Raw genomic sequence first — 20,725 nt, forward strand, 5'->3', positions numbered from 1 at the left:
ACCCCTGAAAGGCAAAGCAGATTTGGCCAATGAGGTACTAGGGCCAGACACCCCTGGGAAGTTCTGCTGAAGGCTGCAAGGCTTGGGAACAATGAAAGGTGACAAGTGTTTTTTTTTTGGGGGGGGAGCACTTCTCTGTGGGTTGTGGAACTTCCTGATGTATATAGCTTGTCTTCTTCTAAACACAGCTGTTATGCACAGGCTACAATTATCCCCCCCCCACCACAGAATCTTATTGCAATCCCCTTTACTTTATACTCTCTCTTCCTTTTTCCCCACTTCCTCCTTGTCCTCTTGGCCCAAGGTGTGGGGCCAGAAAGGGGAATCTGTCTGGGTGAGCTGACCCCAGGCCCTGGAAGTATTTAGGCATGGCGCCTTACCAGTAATCGCAGGGCTTAGCTGTCTTAAACAAGAGGTCCTTTGTCCTCTGAGATTCTTTCTGTGATGACGAAATTCACCTTTCAACAGTCTCAAACAAAGACAAAGGTTCTCCAGAACTTCACATTCAGAACATTTTAAGTGATGGAAAGAGCTCTGCTACCAAGTTACCATCAATTATTGCCTTTAAAACGATGACCTATGTGCTAGGAATTTCCACTCATCTTATTTCACATGGCCATTACTTAATAGGTTTGTAAGATGATATGATGAGGCTCCTTCATTCATTCTTCACACATTTTAACAAGTTCTTAGAAGCCCTCATTGCTTCCCTGTACTGTGTTGGCTCTGAAGGATACAGAGAGGAACTGGAGATAGTACTCATCCTCTAACAACTCATAGGCTAGTAGACAAGTACCTACATTATGCAGTATGTAAGTGGACAGTATGGAGTATTCACATAACATCAGCCAGGGTACCTTTTCCTAGAAAAATAAAAAAAGGGGAGGGCACTTAACTCAAACTGAAGTGTGGGTGTAAGGGAAGGGATGGTCACATATGGTGTTCTGAAGGAGGCCATGTCTAAACAGAGCCCTAACTGACCACTGCTAATTATTTGGGCTTGTGTTGGGCATCTGGGAGGTGAAGGTGGAGTTGAAGTTTGGCCTACACAAAGGGAAAAGTAGAAATAGATCTGTGGAGCACCTCAGTCTTGTTGGATCTTAAAATTGAGGGGAGAGTGAGCTGAGAGAGTGCACATAGCAAGATGCATATTGTTAATGCCCTTCTGTACATAATATATATATATGTAAATTTTAGTTCTTCATTTAAGAATAATAAATTACAAGCTGAACACTAGTGATGCATGCCTATAATCATAGCTACTCAGGGGGTTGAGATTTGAGAATCAAGGTTTGAAGACAGATAGGGCAGGAAAGTCCCCAGTACTGGCACTACTACTGCTAATAATAATGCTAATAATTACTAGTAAATTAAAACCAGTTTTGCATTGCCTACATAAGCAATCAAAATAGAAACTTCCATTCAAAATGGCAGAGCCAGGCAGTTGGCTCATGCCTGTAATTCTAGCTACTAAGAAAACTGAGATCTGAGGGTCATAGTTTGAAACCAGTCTAGACAAGAAAGTCCGTAAGACTCTTGTCCTCAGTTAACCACCAAAGAGCCAGAAGTGGAGCTTTGGCGCAAGTAGTAGAGTGCTAGTCTTGAGCAGAAAAGCTGACAGACAGCACCCAGACCCTGAGTTCAAGCCCCAAGTCCAGCACACACACACACACACACACACACACACACACACACACACACAACACACACACACATTGCAGAGCCAAAACTTTCAGGCTACTTATGTGCTGGGCGGAGGTTCTAAGAACCTGCCTTCAAATATCAACTACATGGCCCACTTACCCACAATCACCACTCAGTGCCTTTCCAACCTAAATAGTAATGACAATAGCTAATGTGTATAGGATATTTATTCCATGCCAGGTACATCTTTGAACATTTTACCTTTATCAGCTTGGTGAAAGGTATTCTCAACACTCCTCTTAGGTAATTGAGCAACTGGGAAAAGAGGTGAAATTATTTGCCCAAAGTCACAGAAGGGGAAGTGGTCAAAATAGGATTTGAATGGGGTTTTTGATCCCTTTAGCTACCCTTTAATGGCCAGCAGTTGGTGGGGAAATCAGAGTTGGGGAAGCAGGACCTCTATGCGTTGTTAGGGAACACTTATTGGACAGATGGACAATGAGAATGGTTCAGAGAAATGGACAGGGTTAGAAAAGTGGGTGGCATCTGAGCATTAAATCAGGCCAAAAAAAAGGTATTTGTTGTTGTTAGAGAAATGTGTCATCAAGTCCAAAAAGACATAGTGAATTCTGTTAATTCTATCAAGCAAGTGATGTCTGTTGAATAATTACTGCTTCACCTGAAGCATAATACATGCTCAATAAATATCGGTTGAATCAGTGAGAGACTGGACATTGTTTTTGCTCTCAGTTCCTCCAATGAAAAAACTTGACAAAATGTCAGTTTGCTAATAAAACTAGGAAGTAAGATCTTAAATCAGGAGGGATGTGACATAAACATTTTATGTCTTAAAGTAACCATTTTCCCTCTGAACCAGCCATGTACTCTTGTGTGCTAACAATCAGTTTTCACTGAGTACTCAAAATAGGGTTGCCTGAGATGAGAAATGCCCTGCCTTGGGCTCTCTCAGAGAACCACAAAGGAGAAGCCATCTCTACTCCTAACAAAATATAAAGGCTCTTGCAGGTATTCTGTAGATGTCACCCGAATGGGTTTGCTCCTTTCTGTATTTACAGGACAGTGGATTAGAGCCTCCTAAATTGGGAAGAGCAAATGTCAGATCTGACATTCAGAAAGAGAGGAATATCTTGGGTTTGGGTTTATAAATAGCAGTGAGTCAGCTTAACCAGATCCTCTGCACAAATAATTCCACCTAAGCAATTAAAGGAGAAAGGTATTAGAAAAAGCTTTCATTGGGAAGATACAACTGGTATTAAGACACAAACGGGGGTATCCCATGTATACCACCAAAGATTGCTAATAGTTTACAAATCCCATCCTTACCCCGTTCCTAGGTTCCCACAATTCTACACTTTCCAAGTTAAAGTATACTTTTTCTTTCTACTAAATCAGGCTTTTTGATGTATAGTAGTACAAGGAAAAAACTAGATTAAACATGTTCTGACTTGGCTGTGCTTGGACCCCAATAACAAGGCCACCATATTGAAATAGTCAGAAGATGGAAGATAGCAGAGGTTCCCAGACCTGGGTTCAGCCGTAGCTGAGCCCGAGAAAGGAAAAAATATATAACCTTTAATAAGGGTTTGGTTGTAGAATCCAGATTGTTCCATACGTGAGTTAGTACTCAGGACTTTGCTGCTGTAGGCTAGAAAGGTAAAGGGCAGACAGCTGCAAGCAACTTCAGGAGTCTGTGCTGCTGAGTCATAGGTTCCAATCTGTATGAAGCATCTACAGTGTAGACAACATATGTGGCAATCAATATTGAAGGAAGACAGGGCTGAAATGGAGTCAACGTGACTGCTATAGTAGGTCTAACTGCATGAGTATTCAACTGCATGAACCCTAGGAAGAGGCCACGTGAAGCAAGGTCAAATGTGTGGGTGAGGAGAGAGGAGTGAAATGGCAGGCCCTAAGCAATGCTTGCAAATGTGGAGCTTGGCAAGAAGCCAGGTCGAGACTGAGGCAGGGGCCTCTTACAGGCTTCCTGCTGCAGGGCAGAACTGGTCCCTTAGTGTAGTCCACAGGTGTCGACAAGCAAACACACCTGGCTCACATGAGGGTGTTGAAAGGGAGAGGGGATGGTCTCGTTCCCTTCATGGCAAGGAGATTAACATGAATGATAGTTCAGCTGACCTTTCAGTGTGGTAAGCTAAAGCCCCTAGAGGCTGTGATGGTTTTTTTTCCCTTTTAAATTTAACATCCACCTTCAATAATTGATAGAACCTAAGCTATATAAATGAGAAACTTGTGATAAGCAAAAAGAGAGGGAAAGATGAAATTCAAGTGTGATTCCCTCACCCAGACTTTAACATTGTGGTGTATGCTTTAGACATTGAAATATGACTGTCTTATGGCTCCCCAAACTCTACGTGAATCCCCCATTGCACTTAGTCTGGAATGGTTTCCTGAATATAGTCAAAGAGATTTTTTTCTGTTCAGTCAACGCTGATTCTCCACAGTAACCTTCAAAGGCCAGTTTTCACAGGCTCTTTGTTTAAGTAGATGTTTTTAAAGGCATTATTCCTTAAGGACTTCTTTATAGAGTGTCTGTGAAATTCATAACCTGTCAGAGCAGAATGACTTCTGACCTGCTGGAATCCAGGCTGGACACAAGCGGCCACACTGTCTTCCTTCGGCAGAGTTGATTTGGGGAACAAAGAGACTGGATCTAGGAACAAGGTGTTTGACTTCGTGTAACTCACTGGTAGAGCCCTGATAGAGGTAGCATGTACAAAGGCCCTGGTTTCATCCCCAAGTGCCCATAAAATAATTAGGTGTGTATTCATTTCTTATCTTTCATATACCTACATATTAGTTGTCTCTATATTAAAGGACAGCGTGGTGTAATGAGGTGAGCCCATTCCTGGAGGGCAGGAGACCTGAGTTCCATTCCCAGGTTTGCTATTTACCTGCTGAAAGATCCCAGGCAAGTGTCTTTCTTGCTCTGGATGATAATGGTCACACTTGCAAAACGAGGAGCGTCTAATGGTCTGTATTGTGTCCTGCTAATCTCATTGCTACATATATACTGAATTGATTTAAAGTTTACAAGAAAATCCCACCTACCATTTCGAATCTGGTTGTACATGAACACCGTGTGGATTTAGTGCTAAAGCATTACAGGGAAACAAACAATTATAATTGTTTTAATTACCCAGAGTAGCTAGTAATTTCAACAAGACTTGAGAGCTCTGTCTTAAGAATACTATTATTACACTGTCACTTTGCAACAGTCTTTCCAGGATAGGCATGATAATTTCAATGTCCCACGAGTGGGGGCAAGATGGCTCTTAAGGTGGTAATCTTGTGTGTGTAGGGGGTGGGGGTTCCCTCCTTTTTCCCTTAGTAAAAAGGGTAGCTGAGCTGTGAGAATCTCTTTGACTCCAACCAACTAATCTAGTAAAGAGCAGGAATCATAGCCAGTTCAGGTCACTGCCCCGCCTCCTAAGGCTGCAGGCAATGATGTTTTATTGTTCCTATGTAGCTTTAGAAAAGGTGTCTGCTAGAAAGTATCACCTATCAGATCTTAGACTAGCTATGGAATTCCACATTGCTCTTTGTAATTTGGTTCTTTGGTATCAATATAGCTGAGGGTAAAGGGCTGCTGATCAGGCAGATAGTCAGTTTGATTCTCTAGGAGTCTCCCCTCCCCACAGGACAGTCTCAGTCACACAGACCGGAAATCTTTCTCAGCAGTTCATTTCAAGCAACTTTAAGGCTCCCATCTTTCACACATGCAGCACTTTGAACTGTTTTATGCTTTCAGAAATCGAATAAAACTCAGTTGTAATGTGGTGTGAATTTCACACATGCACAAGCAACTGGCGAGGTTGTTCACTTTGCTTACCCTCACCAGGAAAGTACTCAGAAACCATGCTTCTCTCCAGGGTTTATGGCTGAGTCCCCCTGAGTTGTAGAAAAAGGGCATCCCTTGATTTCCTACTTAGACTTTGTTGTTTTATGTGTAACTGCACCTTGTTCTGCTCTTCCCCAGATGCTAAAAGACTAGACTGTATCCACAGAGAAAGTTCCCTCTCTGTCCAGTTTTTTACTTACCAGGAACTAAGCCTAGAAGCAGCCTGCTCAGTGAATTTCTGTACGGCCTCTACTAATCGTTCAGGGGCCATACACAGTCTGTGTCAATGATGTTCAATATCTGACTCAATTATAGACAAATGTACAAGATGTGTACATTTAAATTTTTTTGCAATGTCAGAATCTTTGCCTTTTTGTGAAAAGTTAAAGCAGTCTGTATAAACAAGCCACTAGCCACGTGTTGGTCGTTACCTACTCAGGAAGCTGATATCTGAGTATTGCAGTTGCAAGGCAGGAAAGTCTGTGAGACTCTAAGCTCCAACTAACTATGAAAAAGCCGGATATGGTGCTGTGGCTCAAAGTGGTAGAGCACTAGCCTTGAGCACAAAAGCTTAGATAAGTTCAAGACTCAAAACTGGTGCACATGTATGCGTACACACGCACGCGCACACACACACACACACACACACACACACACACACACACGTTATCCTGAGGTTTAATCCCTAAGAGGTTCCTGGATTCCTGGATTACTGGACATGACCTGGAATGAAGGAGAAAGGTTTGCCTTTAGTGGACTCCCAGATCTCTGAATGTTGCATATTCCTATTGCTACTTATAAGCAGAGAGCTGCATTGAAGAAGATAAACTTTATTTCTCTAAGATGCACCTTTCTTTTTTAATTATTTAAAATTTTTCATTTATTTTTTAATTTTATTGTCAGGGTGACATACAGAGGAGTTACAGTTACATAAGTAAGGTAGTGAGTACATTACTTGTTACCCCCTCCCACTTTCTCTCCCTCCCAATGTCCCCACCCATTGTACAGATCATTTCCAACATATTTCTTTGTGAGTATTGCTGTTAGAGACAGCTTTCTTATCTATAAAATGGAAAACAATACAGCATCCATTTCAAAAGTGGTTTAAGAGAATTTTAAAAAATTCAGTGTATAAATGTTCTTTTGGAAACTAAAAACGTAAACCACATAGCCGTGAAGAAAACATTCATCATTATTATCAAAGATTTTTTTCTTTGTGTTGAAGGATCCTCAACAGTAAAGCAGTGTGAACACATTACTTTTCCAAACCCATTCAAAAGGTCTTCTTTTAGAGGTTACATTGATAAAATAGGCATAACTGGACAGTGAACAGACACCCGATGCTACAGATTGTATCACTACTTTTCTGTCTTCTGTGATTGCCTTTAAAAAAAGACAGAATTGCATTTTGATCTAAATTTTAAAAAAAGATGTTGGCCAATTTCACTTTAGACACTGAAGGCCAAAGTTCAGTGTATGTTATTAAAAACATGCTTAGAAAGAGAAACTTCTCTGACGAGGAAAGAAGGATGGCCAATAGACACATGAAGAAATGCTCAACCTCCCTAGCCATAAAAGAAATGCAAATCAAAACAACATTGAGATATCACCTCACCCCAGTTAGAATGGCTATAATCAAGAACTCTATTAACAACAGATGCTGGAGGGGATGTGGATAGAAGGGAACCTTACTGCATTGTTGGTGGGAGTGTAAACTTATTCAACCACTTTGGAAAGTAGTATGGAGGTTCCTCAAAAGACTCCACATAGAGCTTTGGTCATTTACCCGAATGATCACAAACAAGACCATAATAAAGCTACCAGCACAACTATGTTTATTGCAGCATTATTTACCATACGTAAGATGGAATCAATCCAGATGCCTCTCAGTAGATGAATGGATCAAGAAAATGTGGTATATATACACAATGGAATTCTATGCCTCTATTAGAAAGAATGACATTGCCCCATTTGTTAGGAAATGGAAAGACTTGGAAAAAATTATATTAAGTGAAGTAAGCCAGGCCCAAAGAAACATAAGTTCCCATGGTTTCCTTTATTTGCAATAACTAGTATATGTCTGAGACAAGTAGAAATGGTCAGATAAGTTGATGTTAAGCGAAATGAACCCCAAGATGAGGACTCATATGTTTTTTTTTCTTTCTTGCTGTTGTTTCTAACATATTTATAAGATATTTCTTTGTTGGTTTGTATGTCCCTCCCCCACGGTATAACCCGGGCTTTCACTGTATTTGATGTTGAGAGGAAGGGAAAAAACAAATTGCTTAAAAAAATAAAAATAAAAACATGCTTAGACCAAAAGTGTAGAAATAATCTTCAGACTTTCTGAGCAACTTAGCTCAAGTCTTTGGGTGCTCTGCTTGGTTTGGGGGCTCCCCAAATTGTCATTTGTAATTCAGGATTTGAAGAGTAAAAGAAGGGATGGAAATTACGGAGAAGTATAGACACATAAACATGTACATAGTAACTGTGGAGTGGCATTGTGTTTAATACTATTACGGAGAAAATAGATTCTGGGCCAGTTCCAACAGGGTAATTGGGGCCAGTGGCAAGACAGACAATACATAAAGCAACTCTGAGGTTCACCACCAAAGATGAGAAAGAAAATGTCAGGCAGATGACTTTAAAAGGTAAAATGAACACTTTGGAGGTCCAGTGTTAAAAGGTTGTTTTATCATGTTAAGCCAGTAGAGGACTGTCGATATGGCAAACTGTAGCTTTCTTTGCAGACTTGTGCAGAGTAGTCAAAGTCTGCTTGTCATCTGTTTTGCCCCTTTCTCCACTCACCTCTTCTACCCCTGTTCTTCAAAGCAGCAAGGGTGTCATTTGGGAGCCTGAAGAGCAGTAGGGAATACAGATCCTATTCAATCTGAATCTACACTATTTTGTTCTAGTCATGGGACTTGAACTCAGGGACTGAGTGCTGTCCCTGAGCCATAGCCCCATTTCTAGCTTTATGGTAGTTGGAGATCAGAGTCTCATGGATTTTCCTGCTGGGCTGGCTTTGAACTGTGATCTTTAGATTTCAACCCCCTGAGTTGCTAAGATTACAGCCATGAGCCACCAGTGCCTGGCTGAATCTGGCTGAATTTTAACAAGACCCCCTTATACTATGGGAAATTGCCTTATCTTCCAGCCTAGGGGTTCTAAAACACAATCTCTGATAATGTCAACTCCCTGCTTAAAATCAATCAGCTAAGTGGTGCTGTGGCTCAAGAGGTAGAGTGCTCACCCTGAGCTGAAGAGCTCAGAGACGGTGCTGAGGCCCAGACTTCAAGCCCCAAGACTGACCAAAAAAAATTAAAGTGATCAGTCAGATACTTCAGCCCCATTTTACCCCCTCAACTTTGAACATATGGCCTCATATGTTACAAAGTGCCCTCTGTATTAAGTTTACCCCTTGCCCACCTTTCTAGTTACTGTCTCATTTTCTCCTTCAGCAACATGGTTGCAGGTTCATTGTTCATATCACATTTTCTAATCTTTCCTGCCTCTGATCCTTTCTTTCTTTTGCTTTACCTGGCTAACTCCAAACTCCTTTTTCATGCCTGAGTAGGTGTCCTTTACATTTGGAATCCCTTGTACTAAAACCCTTATCATCTTTTGGGGTTAGGTGCTCTTTAGATGACATCTCATATGTTCAGCAAGGGTAATGTTATGAACAGAAAAACAAAGGCAAAAATAGCAACATGAAACCTAAAGGATGATGATCACATTAGGAAAAGAAAAAGATCCAAGAAAACAAAACAAAGAATTGAGGAAAAACATCCTGAGAGAGGCAAAGTTAAACTTTCAAAGTGTTTATTAAGAAGATTAACCTGAGTGCCAGTAGCTTATGCCTGTAATCCTAGCTACTCAGGAGGCTGAGATCTGAGGATCGTGGCTCAAAGCCAGCCTGGGGAGGAAAGTCCATGATATTCTCTCTCCAATTGACCACTAGAAAACCCTTGGGGCTGGTAGAGTGCCAGCCTTGTGCTGAAAAGCTCAGGGGCAGTGCCCAGGCCCTGAGTTTAAGCTCCACAACCGGCAAAAACAAACACACCAAAAACCAAGATGCAGGCTGAAGTAATTCTCACTTTCTGCCTTTTTGTGGGGGCAGTTATGGGTTTGACCTATGAAAGTGTAATCAAGATGGTTAAAAAAAAGACCAAAGGTTAAATTGCCATTGGAAATGTGATTGGCAGGCACTGAGGAGAAGCTAATTATCACATACGTGATTCCTAATATCCAAGATCTTGATTACTCAAAGACATAGTTACCTTGTGAAAATAGACCCTGAAGGTGGTCCACATGCTGATAGCTAGGTGACCACACACTAGGATTTGTCTCAAGCAGCCCTGGAGTATATCTGTAGTGACAATATAATTATTAAGGTCACATGTCACCTCCAAAAGTGTCTGGGTTTGGTTGATTAAAATATATGGCTAATGTATAACTTGTCAACTATGTTCTTCCTTTGCGCCCAGATGCCATGTAACATGCTTTAGTTGAATATTCTCATTAGATACTCTTGACGATTCTGACATTGAGATATTATTCACATATTTAAATTTTCATTCTTTTCCATATACAACTCAATTGTTTGCAGTATTTTATTATGCTGTGCAATGATCACTATTTTTGTCAACTCTGTACTGACTAACAATCACTCCCCTCTCCTCCTTCCTGCTCCCAGCCCTTAGAAAGCATTAGTTTGCTTTCTATTTATATGGATTTATCTATTGTGGACATTTCATATAAATGTTATTATATAATATGTGGCCATTTATGACTAGCTTCTGGGCCATCCTGTTTTACAATCGAAGAAACTGAGACTCACAGAGATAAAGTGGCTTGCTCCAGATCCTTTCCCTCTAGATTCAGGTGAGTCTGGCTGCAGACCTCACATTCTTAACCACCCCCAGGTACTGCTTTATATTTGTTGCAGGTGTTCAGTGCATTCTTGGGACTCCTCTTTGACCTTCTGTAGCTGGATGCATTCTTTTCAAAATTCCTTGGAAGTCTTCATTATTTTACATTTGATTTGATGTGGGAAAAAGGTTAAAAAAATGACACTGGGAATGGTGGCACACACCTGTAATCCCAGCACTTGGCAGTCTGAGGGAGGAGGATTGCAAATTTGCAGCCAATCTTAGCTGTCTCAAAAAATAAGCAAACAAAGAAAGCCTCAAATGATGAGCAAATAGAATAACTAAAGTAGATGACCAAGCTGGATTATTGCTATGGACTGACCTGTATCCTTCTAAACTTCGTAAGGAAACTCACCCTCAATGTAACCATAGAGATAAAACTTTTAGAAGGTAATTAAGGTTGAGATCATAAGGATGGGGTCCATATCCAATCCAATTAGTATAAGAAGAGGATGAGATGTTCCTCTTTCTCTCTCTTCTGCTTAGGAAGACATAGTGAGAAAGTAGTTGTCTATAAGCTAAGAGAAGTGCCTTTACCAAAACTTGACCATGCTAATACCATATTAACATCATGCTATATCGCCAGCTTCTAGAACTGTGAGAAAATTGATTCCTATTGTTTGACCTTCTCAGCCTGTGGCACTTTGTTATGATAACCTGAGTTGACTGAGATTATATTTTGGGATTAAAAAAGGAAACATACCATAAGGAAGGAGAATGAGTGATTATCATTTGTGACATCAAGAATAATCTACTAAGCAGAGCGTAATATTTTGAATGCTAGACTCAACTATGGAAATAGGAGAATTATCTATAAGACACTTTGTGTGACAATTATGTTTTCACTTTTGTGAATGTCATAGGAAAAATGAGAATAATGTATTTTGCTGCTGTTAGCATGCTATATTTTATTTGTCTATCCCTTTCTGAACCATTAAATATATAGTCTATATTTTAACAGTATGTGCTAAACATGGAGATACAGTAGAATGGCTTTCCTAAAGTTGACCATGGTGTTTATTGGCCAGTAAGCTGATAAAATTTGCAGAAGCAGGTATCATAATAAATCATAAACATAGACACATAAATACTTCAAATAATTTATTTTAACATCAATATATACATTAACATTTATATGCCTGATCACATAAAATGGTGTTTATCAAAATGAACTACAATAATAGAAATAAGAGGTTCTATGTTATTTTGCTTCTTGTTTTTTCCTCCTTTGTTGCTATTTAAAATTTTTGTACCTTTTGTCTTGTATGTTAGTTTATATGTTTTGGGGAGTGTCTGGGACAAATGGTGCACATGGAAATGGTGAGACAAAGGGTGAGCAAATGCAGCAGCGATACTAGACAATATGTTAAAAGCTGGGCATGGTGGCTCACGCCTATAATCCTAGCTATTCAGGAAGCTGAGATCTGAGGATCACTGTTCAAAGCCAGCCTGGGTAGGAAAATCTTCGAGACTCTTATCTCCAATAAAACCACTCAGAAAACCAGAAGTGGTGCTCTGGCTCAAGTGGTAGAGTGCTGACCTTGATCTGAAGAGCTGAGGGACAGTGCCCAGGCCCAGAGTTCAAGCCCACAACTGACCAAAAACAGAAAAAGAAAGAAAATGAGCTATACAATTTGCAGGGGAGTTCGGAAGGGAAAAACTAGTTGAAAATGAGGGCTTGGAATGTGGCTTAGTGGTAGAGTGCTTGCCTTGCATGCATGAAGCCCTGGGTTTGATTCCTCAGTACCACATCAAAAGAAAAAGCTGGAAGTGGCACTGTGACTCAAGTGGCAAAGTCCTCGCCTTGAGCAAGAGAAGCTCTGGGACAGTGCCAAGGCCTTGACTTCAAGCCCCAAGACTGGCAAAAAAAAAAACAAAACAAAACAAAGAAAACGAAAAAGAAAAGCAATATAATCATTACCTGACTTATGTAACTGTAAACCCTCTGTATGTCACCTTTACAATAAAATGAAATAAAGAAGTAAATTACCAAACAAATACCCAAATAAAAGGATTATGAAAAATGTGGCTGCAAAATGTAAACTAGGAAACAAAAGATCATGCTTGTACTTTTTGTTTTTCCAAGTGTATGTGGCTCAGTTGGATATTGTGTCAAAAAATAAAAATTCATTACATCTTCCCAAACAAAACATTTATATGCCAATCTGATTATATAAGGCCAAGATTATTTTTTAAAGTATGGACTTTTGGTCGTACCCCTTTCATCTTTTTTTTCATAGATCACACCCATAGTACATCATATATTATTTCATATATTATTTCTAATATTTGCTTATTTAACATGAAAAAACATAGTTGCTTCTGATGCAATTTTAGTATAGAATCCGTTCAGATTTTGATGTTCACTTTCCTGGTATGTGGCTGTTATATTGAAAATTAATCCGTCAGCACAATTGGGAGATTTTTCCCTCATTGAGACTTTATAAAGAGTTCAAATTAATCTTCTTAGAAACAACTTTGGATTTTATTGTTCATAATAATATTTGATATCCATATAATTTAATTAAATTGTGTAATAATGACAAGTAGAACCATCACAAGTATATTTAAGAGCTGACTGCTAGTGTATCATGCCTGTAATCCTAGTGACTCAGAAGGCTGAAACCTAGAGGATCATAAGGTTCAATACATATACCAGGTGGAGAAATCTGCAAGACTCTATCTTCAATTAACTAGCAAAATGCTGGACTACAAATGTGGCTTAAGTGGTAGAGTACCAGCTGTGAGCAAGAAAGCTGAGCAAGAACATGAAACCCTGAGTACAAGCCCTGGAACCACACACACACACACACACACACACACACACACTAGTTATCCGCAAACATGAGACTCAATTATCTGGCTTTTTGCTCATTAGATGGAAATAAAATCTTTCAGATTTCTGCCACAGTTGGCTTTGAACCACAATCCTCCAATCTCGGCTTCCTCAGCAGCTAAGATTGTAGGCATGAACCTGGCCCTATCTCCCTTTTTGGGGGGGGGGGCGGTCAGTCAGGAGGCTTGAACTCAGGGCCTAAGTATTGTTCCTGAGCACTTCAGCTCAAGGCTAGCACTCTACCACTTGAGCCACAGCACAACTCCTATCTCCTTTTTAAGAATGATACTGTTAATAGTTTGGTGTGAGTAATTCCAGATTTATGCCATCATATATATCTATTTGCATGAATTACCTATATCTTTTGATGTGCCAGACTAAGATTTTAATGTGAAATATCTTGTTTATTCCAACAGTATGATGAGATAATACCACTATTATCTTTACTTCATGTATGAATAAATTAAGACTTGGAAAGACTGCATAATATTCTCAAAGTCATACAATGATTGTTTTCCTCTTGAGAGAGCTATCATCTATTATACTAACGTTCATGAATCAAGTAAAATGTTTGGGTCAGTTCATCTGTTTATTCAGTAAACATTTATTGAATGTCTACTGACTTCTAGGCACTATGCATAATGCCAGGTATTGAAACACATGGGTTTTGTCTTCAGGTAACTAACACCAGCTAGATCAATCTGTGAGATACTTGGTTTGTCTCAATTCATCCCACCAGAAACTCAGTAGAGAAAGACTAAAATCCAGCTCAACTTTAACAAATTGGTATATGATAGCTGTAGGTGCATAGAAATTTGGGCAGATTGTGTGTGTGTGTGTGTGTGTGTGTGTGTGTGTGTGTGTGTTTGTGTGTGCTGATACTGGGGTTGGAACTCAGGACCTGGGTGTATGCAGTCCTTGAGAGTTTTTTGCTCCACTTCTGGTTTTTGGGTGCTTAATTGGAGATAAGATTCACCAACTTTCCTGTCCAGGTAGGATTTGAGGTGTGAGCTTCAGATCTCAGCTTCCTGGGTATCTAGGATTACAAGCATCAGCCGCTGGTGCCTGGCAGATTAGTTTCTAGAACTAGCTATTTTGAATATTATTCTTTGTATAAGAAAAGGAGTTTGGTTATGATCTAATAAATAGGATATTATAAACACAAGTTTGAAAAGACAAGATAATACAAAGGCTAAAGATGTATCCCAGTGGTACAGAGCTCGTGTAACATGCACAAAACCCTAATTTGGAACTTAAGCACTATAAAATTACATATATAGCCAGTACCAAAGACTTACTTACACCTGTCATCCTAGCTACTCTGGAGACTGATATCTGAGAATCACAATTTGAAGCCAGCTCAGGCAGGAAAAGTTAGTTATATTCGTATCTCGAATTAACCACCAAAAAGCCAAAAGTGGAGCTATAGTTCAAGTGGTAAAGAACCAGCTTTCAGTGAAAAATAAATTAACAAATCAGCTAGTGGCCAGCACACAGGCCCAGAGTTCAAGCCCCACTGCTGGCACAAGAATAAAAAATATATATACACATATATATATATATATATATACACATATATATGTATATATATGTGTATATATATATAATTTATTTAAAGTAGACACTGCTGCCATGCACTGGTAGCTCATGCCTGTGATCCTAGCTTCCCAGGAGACTGAGATGTGAGGATTACAGTTCGAAGCCAGCCCAGACAGGAAAGTCTGTAAGACTTATATCTCCAATAAAATACTCAAAACAAAAACTCCAGAAATGGAGCTGTGGCTCAAGTGGCAGAGTACTAGCCTTGAGCAAAAGAATCTCAGCTACAGTGCCCAGACCTTGAGTGCCCCAGAACAGCAACAGAGAGAGAGAGAGAGAGAGAGAGAGAAAGAAAGAGAGAAAGAGAGCTAGAGAGAGCAGATACTGCTCTACCGTAATGCAAGGGGAACAGGGCAGGGCAGAAATTGGGATTTCAGTTTTAACTTCTTGAGTAGGAAGACTGATTGGTTATACAAATTTCAGGTCCATCAGGAAGCTAATTGATTAGAGTGTTCACAGATGCGAATTTGAAAAAGAGCAGGCAAGTGTACAAAGAATCACAAGTAGAGAAAGAAAAAAAATCAAGAAAGTTGTGTATAAAGAGAAATCACAAGGATGATAACCATAACATTAAAAATGGAAGAATCAGATCGTAATGGTAGGAAAAAAAAATGAAGGCTGCGTGTTGAGACAAAACTAAGGCAGTACCTATTATGCAATACATTCCACAAGGCGGGCCAATTCCTATGTACATATGGAGAACTGAAGGGAAATGCCTGCCCGGGAGACAGGGGTGGAAAGTTTGAACCACGTGAGTGCCTGACCTCCAACTGCACAAATGCTAGAGATCTTGAGAGCCATTTGGCAACATTTACAGGAATGGAAGACTCGGGATTATTTCTAAATAAACATAGTATGAGACTTCATGGAAGGGAGCAAAAAGAGAGGCAATGTTAAACCTTCCAAGATTGGCTAAAATAGTCTGTGTGACTACAGAATCTTTTACGTGCACAGAACACATGGAACCCAGCCTTCTTGATAGGAAGGATGAAGCGCCTCCATGGAAAAATCAGAAGGAAAATACAGAAGAAAAGGGAAAGCTTGAGTTTCTGAAATCCTTTGTAAAGAAACTACAGTCTGTGATGGAATGTGGTCCTCGTGACTGAAATGTTTCTTTGCTGTTGGAGAAAAGCATTGCTGTCATCCCTCTCTTTGTAGAAGTCTTTTCTTTCTTTCTCCCTCCTTTCTTTCTTTCTTTCTTTCTTTCTTTCTTTCTTTCTTTCTTTCTTTCTTTCTTTCTTTCTTTCCCTTTCCTTCCTTCCCTTCCTTCCTTTCTCTCTCTCTCTCTTTCTTTCTTCCTTCCTTTCTTCCTTCCTTTCTTCCTTCCTTCCTTTCTTTCTTTCTTCATATAAAAATCCCGTGGCAGCTCCTTGTCTGGAGGACTTTAAAAATAGGAGCGATTTCATCTGTCTGGAATGGTCTGTGTCAGCACTTGCCCTAGGCAAGGTTGCCACATAGGCACACACACACACACACACAGAGACACAGACACACACACACACACCCCTTCCCCCCCCCAGCCAGGCGCCCCCTCTTCCAGGCCCCACCTCCTCTTCCAGTGCTCTCTCTCTTTTCCTGGACTGCAGCTCCAAAACGCAATCTCCCACATCAAACCAAACCTCTGGTCCCTCAGTGCAGCAACTCGCTCTCCAGGTGCTGGGGTGCAATAGATTTCACCCTTTGTGGGCTATTTGCGTTTAAAAATAGAACAATGGTTAACCCAAATGGATCTCGATTTGGTCCAGCCCTGGGCAGTGTAAGCAAGTGGAGGGAAGTCCGGAGGGGGGGGGGTGGAGAGAAGGGGCGTATTTTTGGTCCATGAGGGAAGTGGGGAGGTGGGCCGCCTTCCTGGAAGCTATTAAATCCCAGATGTGAGCTCTGTGCAGTGTGGTGCTGCCTTGGTGGGAGGGGGGAGGGGAGGCGGATGGACTCTTGTGACCTCTCAAGGTTGCCGTTAATTCTAAGGGTCGGTGATTTCCAGCTCCCTTTCCCTGCACCAGGCTTCCTTTGCAGCACTCTGAGGACCTCGTGACTCTTTAACTAGGGGTTTTTCAGCAGTATGTCTTTATGCCTATCAGCCAGGGCCCAATTTTCCCATCACCACCTCCCCCCCTCCCCCGCCCCACCGCCCCGCAACAGCTCTTGGGGTTAGGCAATAGTGGTGGCTGAAGATCTGCCCCAGCCACACGGAGCTCAAACAGAGCTTGCACAGTGTTCGCCAAAGCTCTTGTTGTCAGAGAATCCTACGGAAGGCATTGCTTTGTGCTCACAGTGTGTGGGGGGGGGGGGAGGGAGGGAGGGTGTTTTAGGAACAAGAAAAAAAATGTGTGGGTTATGTAAACAGAGTATCCTCGCATGTAGATTTAGTGGGCCAAGCTACAAAATGGAATCTGTGCAAGGAACTCATAGGATTCATTTGGTTTGTTTTCCTGGGGGATTGACAGACATTTGAGAGTCCATCCGGTTCTCAAACCTGAAAAGTAACAAGAAAAAAAAAAAAGCAAGGCCTGTCCTAGCTAGGGGAGAATTCACTGTGAGGAAGGGAGATAGTGCAGTGTAACAAGTGACATGTTTGAGGTAAGCCAGGACATTCAAGAGCGCCAGGTCTGCCCCCCCCATAACATCAAGGAAAGCTCTCCTGGGAAGATGACATCTGAGAAGAGCTGGAGAAAGACAAGCCAAAGGAAGGTGGGAAGGGCACACTGTGGCAACGAAATGACAGGAATAGAGGCACAGAGGCATGAAGTGACTTGATTTGAGGTGCACAGGGAACTGGGAGCTGGCTGTGATTATTACCGGGGAAGCGTCAGGAAGAGGCTACAGGCTGGAGAGAAAGAAAGGGAGGGAGGGAGAGTGAGAGAGAGCCCCACTGAAGGATTTGAAGCGGGGCAGTAAAGGGTCAGATTTATATCTCAATCAAACCATTTGTCAATTTGGAGAAAATCAAATTGCCTGGGATATGAATGCAGGCAGGATTTCGATTAAAATGGTAAATTTGCACATCTAGCCATAGTTTAATGCACAGTTCTTGTTTTTCTCAGGTCTGTCATTCGTCTGAAGATGTTTTAGAAATATTGCTAAGGCCATGGATAGAGTGACACATCTGTATTTGTAACGGTCTCCACAGCATTTAGGAGACTAAAGGTCCTCTAAACTGTACTTAAAAGATGTGGACTTGGAGTCTCCTTGTGTCTTTAGTCCACATTGTAGTGACAATATCAGGTTGTGTATACTCTGATCTCTTTGTTTTGTTTAGCAAAAGTCCTCTGGGAAAGCACTGTTTAACCTGAGTTGCAGCCACCTCAATCTTGCTGAAAAGGAATATTTTGGATTAGAATTCTGCAGTCATTCTGGAAATAATGTAAGTTCGATTTTATTCCAAGGTTTTGGTGTCTTTTATGTTTGTGCCAGTAGTAGGGCTTGAATCCAGGGCCTTAAGCTCTCACTTGGCTTTTTCACTCAGAGCTACCAGTCTACCATTTGAGCCACACCTCCACTTCTAGCTTTTTTGCTGGGTAATTGGAGATAAGAGTCTCTTAGAATTTTGTCTGCCCAAGCTGGTTTTTGTACCCCAACCTACAGATCTCAGCCTCCTGAGTAGCAAGGATTACAGGTGTGAACCACCCAGCACCTTGCTAGGTTTGGGTGCCCTGAATTGCTTTTAAATATAGTTTGTATCCAGGTATGTACAGCTTTACTCCCTGATGGAAGATTTTGAAGAAATTTACCTTGTGACAAAATCACGTAGTTTTACCTTTTCCCTCAGTGTTTATTTCCGTTTCCTCATTGTGCCAAACCAAACTCTTCGGCCTTGTGCTTCTATTTTGTCAGTCTGAACAGTTCATCACATGTTCTGTACTTTGATTGTCTAGAGGCAGATCCTCAGTCCCCAGAATTAATACTATGGACCTCACGGGAGCATATGCAGGGGACATTTCCTGCCATGTCTTAGGCTTTTGTGTTCATGGTGTTCCTCTGCTATGACCTGCCTTGGCATATGTGTAATCTGGCACCTTTCCATAAAAGTTCATTAGGTCTATTAAGCTGGCATTTGGGGACTGCAGGATTCAAATGTGGAGCCAAATGCCTTCATTAGTCTTTGTAGGCACTAATGAGCCTCATCTGTGACACCTCTGTCATCACACTGAGGCAGAGGAGCAATAATTCAAATGTCAACAACAAAGAGTTTATAGATCAACAATGTCCACTGTTATTGGCAGAAAATATGAGGGGGACAATTGAATGTGAGGAAGGTGCATCATCTTTATGATGGCCCTGTTTGTCTGTCATTAGAAGTCTAAATAGTCCTGTTATTTGCTCATTTCATGTTGACCTTTACCGGGTACCAAAAAGAGAAAGCAAGCTGAAGACAGTGCCAGGTTCTACCAATTTTTTCATTAATGTGATTGCAGGTTTGGTTGGAACTTCTGAAGCCCATAACAAAACAAGTAAAAAGTAAGTACCGAAAAAAAAGTCTTTAAGGAATATAGGTCTCATTTCCTACTTGAAAAAGATTTCAACTCCTCTTAATATTAAGGGTGGAAGGGAGTTGGATAATATGATTTCAATTCTTCACACATCCAGGAGATTTAGCAATTGAGAAAATTGTCTTAATTTTGCCTGAGATGAAGCAGTTCACACCGCTGAATCTTTGAGTAGATCTGAAGAAGGAGGATAATTATGGCAGAGGATTGGCCCTAGCAAGACAGCTCACTGACGCTGCACATCCCCTAACATCCATAATGACAATGTGCAGTGCCCTTTACCTCTTGCCTGAACATCCCTTAGTTTTATCCCATCACACACGTTGCTCCTTTGTGTCAGTCCACGTTGCAAATACCTACTATGGATGAAAGATTGCCCCGATGCTTCACAATGTAGTGGGGATGTTTTTCAATTTGCCGTGTGCATGACCATCACTGGTACTTCTGGATAAATGGAGATTGCTGGGCCACATTTCTAGGTTGAATGTGTCACAGGTTCCACAGGTGTTTCTGACCCAAGTGGGTTTTGGTGAATACTTTTGTTTGATTGAGACAGACTTTCACCATGTATCCTGAGCTGGTTTTAAAGCTACTGGGATCACAGGCTTGTATCACCAGACTCACTCAATGTAGAGTTTGAGATAACCTTCTCAGTGTCTCTTGCTGGTTCTTTTGTCCTCTGCTCTTTACACGTGGATATTTCCCACAGTTCCTTGTTCCCACTGTGTAATGATGATCTGTCATATTATTGCATCATCTTCTGAACTACATTACTATCAGAGGGAGCTATTGAAAATATATGCTTGACCTCCTCTCCTTCATGCTTAAAATGTCTCCATGACTCCCTACTACCCTGGAAGTTTAATCTTTTGTTTTCATGGGGTCCAGTTACCTGTCCAGCTTTCCCCTTGCCACTAACCAATTGTATTCTTCCACTTCTACATTGGCAAAATGAATCTTAAGGGTAGGCCTCACAGACAATTATAGGATACCCTAGCAAACTGGAATTTCAGATAAACAGAGAATATTTTTTATGGAAGTACATCTCAGGCAATTATTAACTGAAACTCAGATTGAACTGAGAATCGTGCATTTTTACTACTCAGGTGTTGACTCCTCTAGGAAGACTGCCTTGGATGTTTCCAAACTCCTTTGTGAATCTTGTGCTCTCCACAGTGCTTTTTTCTTGCCGGGATGGGGGGTAGTGAGGACTGGGTGACTTTCTTTCTTTTTTTTTTAAATTTTATTTTATTTTATTTGTGAACAAACTGTACAGAGGGGTTACAATTGCATGGGCAGGATAATGCGTACATTTCTTACCAAGCATTGCAGCCTCCTCCTTTGTTTACCCTTC

The 20,725-nt window shown here is 40.9% G+C and overlaps 1 protein-coding gene across 2 annotated transcripts in view; it reads left to right on the top strand.

The window, feature by feature from the left end:
- The window catches only part of Frmd7 (FERM domain containing 7), a 53,067-nt gene that overhangs the window by 9,517 nt on the left and 22,825 nt on the right, over positions 1-20,725 (top strand). For both annotated transcript variants that reach the window (XM_013018111.1, XM_013018112.1), the window contains exons 2-3: positions 18,144-18,248; positions 19,300-19,342. In XM_013018111.1, coding sequence (XP_012873565.1) covers positions 18,144-18,248; positions 19,300-19,342 — 148 coding nt within the window. The remainder of the gene's footprint in view (positions 1-18,143; positions 18,249-19,299; positions 19,343-20,725) is intronic.

Source organism: Dipodomys ordii, unplaced genomic scaffold (genome assembly GCF_000151885.1).
Source record: "Dipodomys ordii isolate 6190 unplaced genomic scaffold, Dord_2.0 Scaffold38, whole genome shotgun sequence".
Lineage (NCBI taxonomy): Eukaryota > Metazoa > Chordata > Mammalia > Rodentia > Heteromyidae > Dipodomys > Dipodomys ordii.